This window comes from Arachis ipaensis, chromosome B07 (assembly GCF_000816755.2).
Source record: "Arachis ipaensis cultivar K30076 chromosome B07, Araip1.1, whole genome shotgun sequence".
Taxonomy (NCBI): Eukaryota; Viridiplantae; Streptophyta; class Magnoliopsida; order Fabales; family Fabaceae; genus Arachis; species Arachis ipaensis.
The window spans coordinates 109,851,226-109,855,928 of record NC_029791.2 but is presented as its reverse complement, the minus strand read 5'-3'; the positions used below and the strand labels follow the sequence as shown (position 1 = coordinate 109,855,928).

The 4,703-nt window shown below is 37.7% G+C and overlaps 1 protein-coding gene across 1 annotated transcript; it reads left to right on the top strand.

The window, feature by feature from the left end:
* Nucleotides 1,597-2,118, top strand: LOC107607620. The gene has a single exon (XM_016309550.1). It carries the CDS (start codon nt 1,597-1,599, stop codon nt 2,116-2,118), a length of 522 nt encoding a protein of 173 aa, XP_016165036.1.

Genomic DNA, 4,703 nt, shown 5'->3' with positions numbered 1-4,703 from the left:
TGATTCATTTAGGTAGCTTGCATTTAGAATAGATTGCATTGCATAAGATTCCACCATTCTACCTTCACCTTTTTCTCTTGGATTTAGCATGAGGACATGCTAATGTTTAAGTGTGGGGAGGTTGATAAACCCCTATTTTATGATATATCTTGTGCTCAATTAAGTGTTTTTATCAATTCTTCACCCAAATATTCATAAGAATTGCATGGTTTTACGATTCCTTCCTTATTCTATGATATGTGTGAAAACATATTTTCTATGATTTAAAAATATTTATTTCAATTATCTTATATTACCATTCGATGCCGTGATCTGTGTGTTAAGTAATTTCAGGCTTCATAGGGCAGGAATGGCTTAGAAGACGGAAAGAAAACATGCAAAAATGGAAGAAACGCGCAAAATGGAGTTTTGAAGAAATTGGTAGCAACGCGAACGCATGGACAACGCGGATGCGTACCTAGCGTAGAGCACAAACGACGCGTACGTGTGACAAGGAAAAAACTCCAAATGACACGATCGCATGCCCCACGCGCACGCGTGACGGACGCCATGTGCAGAAACATGCAGAAGTCGCCCCCAGCGATTTCTAGGCCCTTTTTCGGCCCAGATCCAAGCTCAGAAACACAGAATAAAAGCCAGAGAATGGGGGAATCAACAACAACAATTCATACAACATTCAGAATAGATAATTATTAGGTTTTAGATGTAATTTTTGAGAGAGAGAGGATCTCTCCTCTCTTTTAGGTTTTAGAATCAGGATTCCTTTTACTTTATGGTTATTACTCCAAATTCCAGGTTCAATGTTCCCAACTTTAATTTTATGTTCTCTTCTACTTTTAGTTACTCTAATGCTTTTACTTGTTAATTATTTATGTTGCCAAATTGGCTTGTGAATCTTTCCATGTTAGATTTGAATATTCTACTTAATATAATTTGAGGTATTTCAGATTTATGATTGTTTTATTCTATTTATGATGCTTTCAATTTAATCTAGATTTTTCTCCTTTTGGCTTTGGTTAAGTAATTGGTAACACTTGAGTTATCAAACTCAGCGGTTGATTGAAAATTAGAATTCGCTGATTGATTTGGATTGCTCTAAAGCTAGTCTTTCCACAGGAGTTGACTAGGACTTGAGGATCAAATTAATTGGTCCACTTGACTTTCCTTTATTTAGTGAGGGTTAACTAAGTGAGAGCAATAAAAAATTCTCATCACACCTGATAAGGATAACTAGGATGGGATTTCCAGTCCTCATACCTTGCCAAGAGTCTTTATAATTATTAATTTATTTTTTCTTGCCATTTAAATTACTTGTCCTCTATTTCAAAAAACCTAAAAACATACCTTTTTCCATAACCAATAATAAATCATACTTTCCTGCAATTCCTTGAGATACGACCCAAGGTTTGAATACTTCGGTTATCAATTTTATTGGGTTTGCTTAAGTGACAACTAAAATTTTTGTATGAAAGGATTATTGCTTGGTTTAGAAGCTATACTTGCAACGAGAATTTATTATGAATTCTAAACCATAAATACTTCAGTTCATCAGTGGTTCAAGACAACAGAACATTCAAGGACAAAGTATGGGCTAGTATGAAAAGTCGAGGAGAAACCATCAAGAAGATTGAATCCCAAGTAGGATATTTTTCTCAGAAAATTCCTAAGCCTACTGATAGGTTCCCAAGTGACACTGAGAAGAATACAAGAGGAGGAACAAAAAATGTGAGATGGAAAGAATGCAAGGCAATTACCCTCGCAAGTGAGGAGGTTTTGGAGGAAGAAATTAGCAATTCAACAGAACATACCCAAGGAGTTCTTGAGGATAAGATGGAAGAGATAGAACAAGGGACTAGCCTTGTACAAAGGAAGGAACCAAAAGAGAAAGAATTCCTTAAACCTTATGTTCCACAAGCACCATTCCCCCAGAGACTCATGGGTAGTGAGAAGGAGAAAACATACACTAGATTTCTAGATGTGTTTAAGTATCTTCATGTCAACATCCCCTTCCTTGAGGCTCTCCAACAGATGCCCACATACATTAAATGTATGAAGGAGTTATTGACCAAGAAAAGTACCCTGAAGGGAGGACAAATAGTAATGATGAATAAGGAATAAAGTGCCCTCATCCAAAAGGACTTGCCTACAAAGAAGAAGGATCCAGGGAGTTTTCACATCCCCTATACCATAGGAAACACAACAATTGATAGAGGGTTTTGTGATATGAGAGCAAGCATAAATGTAATGCCTCTATCTCTCATGAAGAAGCTGTAAATTAATGAGTTAAAACCCACAGATGTGATCCTTCAATTGGCTGACAAGACCCAGAAACTAGCACTAGGAGTGGTTAAAAATATACTGGTGAAAGTTGGGAAGTACTTTCTTCCTGCAGATTTTGTTATTATTGGAATGGAAGAAAGCTACCTTCATCCAATCATTCTGGGGAGACCATTCTTAGCCACTGCCAGAGCACTCATAGTTGTTGAGCAAGGCGAGTTGATATTGAGAATACATGATGAACAACTCGCCTTCTATGTCTTCAAACCCTCACACGATCCAAATCAAGAGAAGGAATGCATGATGATTTATTCTGGTGATACAGACCTGAAAGAAGCACCTAATGAATCATCCCCAGAGAATCTGAATTCGTGCTTGGTAGAAAAATGAGAAGTCTAAATAATATCACAATCAAAGGAATCCAAAGAAGATCAGAGACCACAAGATTCACAAGAAATAATCAACAGACCTTCCTGACTTGAGAACCACGGAGGCACAACTTGAAGAAGAGAAGAGAACTGGGAAGAAGATCCCAAGGAGATGAAAGAACAAAAAGATCCCTACAGAGAATTTTTCCCCAGGGGATCAAGTGATATCAGTCCACCATCCATTAATTCCACCTCATCTTCCTACCATTCTATCTCAACTGCCTCAGGTATATACAGTTAATGGGATCCTATCCTTGGAGCATATAGAAATTCTCAAGAAGGCAAGCAGAGACAAATTCACTGTGAGGGGAGAAGACCTGAGACATTACAACCCTCCCTAATAGAAAACCAATGTCAAGCTAGTGACAATAAAAGAGTGCTCCATGGGAGGTAGCCCATGTTTTAGAATTCTTGTTTTTACTGCTTTAATATCCATAATCAATGGTTTCCTAGCATGAAGTTGAGCTTTATGAATAAATTTGACACTTGCAGTAAACATTTAGCATATGTTTGTTCTCTAAGTTTGGTCTGCCTAAGGGCACTCTAAGATGGCTTTATAAGCATAATGATCATGTTGCCATCTTGGAATGTATTCTCACTCATTTTTCTTGAAGTATATAGCCAAACATTAAGTTTGGTGTTATGACATATGCTATAAGATCAAGGAAGGTCAAACTTGTTTTAAGGCTAAAATTTCATGAAAGGTGAACCATGTCATGCATTAGTTTGAGCTATTTTTTTTCTAAAGCTTAGAAGAGGTGATCCTTATGAGGCATGAATCAAAGGTGACAAGAAGTTTCATTGATTCTCACATAAATTATTTGGTGGAATTAAATTTTTTTAGCCACATTGCCAAACACTAAGTTTGGTGCCCACCAAGGCTACGTAAGTGCATAAAAAGAGTCACGGTTGATTGATGTGTCATAAGGAATACTTAGAAGTTTTTCTTAGTCACAGCTTTTGTTTTATTTTACCACCATCTCTTTTAATTCAATTTTGTCTTGTTTAGGCATAGGAAAGAGAAGATGAAGGGAACGGACAAAAAGGGACGGGGTACGACTAGCATGAAGAAGAAAAGCGGGTAACATGACTTTGGAAGCTATTCCTTGAAAGTGCAAATCTACACATTGTTGGGAGAATCACCTAGAAGACGGACCCCACATGCCCAATGAAGAGGTAATCTTTGTCCTCATTCAACATTACATGCATACCATTCATTCTCACCCTTTCAAAAAGCATTCTCACCATCCATTCTTTATCAATGTTGCTACATATAGCTTCACTTGGACCGTGCCTCATATTTCAATCCTTCACCTTCTTGCATTCATACATTCAGTTTTGTGTTCCTCAATGGTCAATTCCACCAACCGTGTTCTCTGGTGCTACAAATCACTCTTGTTCTATTTGCTTTCATAACCTTACTTTACCCTCAAGCTATATTCTCATCCTATATTTCATAACACCACCCATCCCTCCTCACCATTTCTCTACCTTTATTCGGCTAATAATTAAGGCAGCTATTGCATCTTCATCAAGTTTTAAAAGAAGGAGAGGGAAAGAACCTGTTGTTGAAGAGGATGAAAACAACTATGATAGATGGAAGTTCAAATAACTGTTCCACCAGATTCAACTTGAATGGATGAGACCCAAGGGGATACTGCCAAAAATCCCTTTTTAGCTTCCTGAAGATGAATGCCCAGAGATTAGAGAGAAGATCAGGAAAACGAAATGGGAGCTCCCCACTAACCCAATTACCAGAATCAATGCTAGCATTATAAGGGAGTTTTATGCCAATACAGTGAGGCCGGATACAACCATTAACCCAACTTACAAAAGTTATGTAAGGGGTGTGGAGGTTGACTTTAGTCCCAATACCTTCATGAAGGTCCTAGGCCTGAAAGCAGCACACTTTGATAAACCTGGCTACCAGGAGAGAATAAATGGCAATCCAGATTCTGATGAGATTGCTAGTGATATTTGTGTAATTTATACTGACTA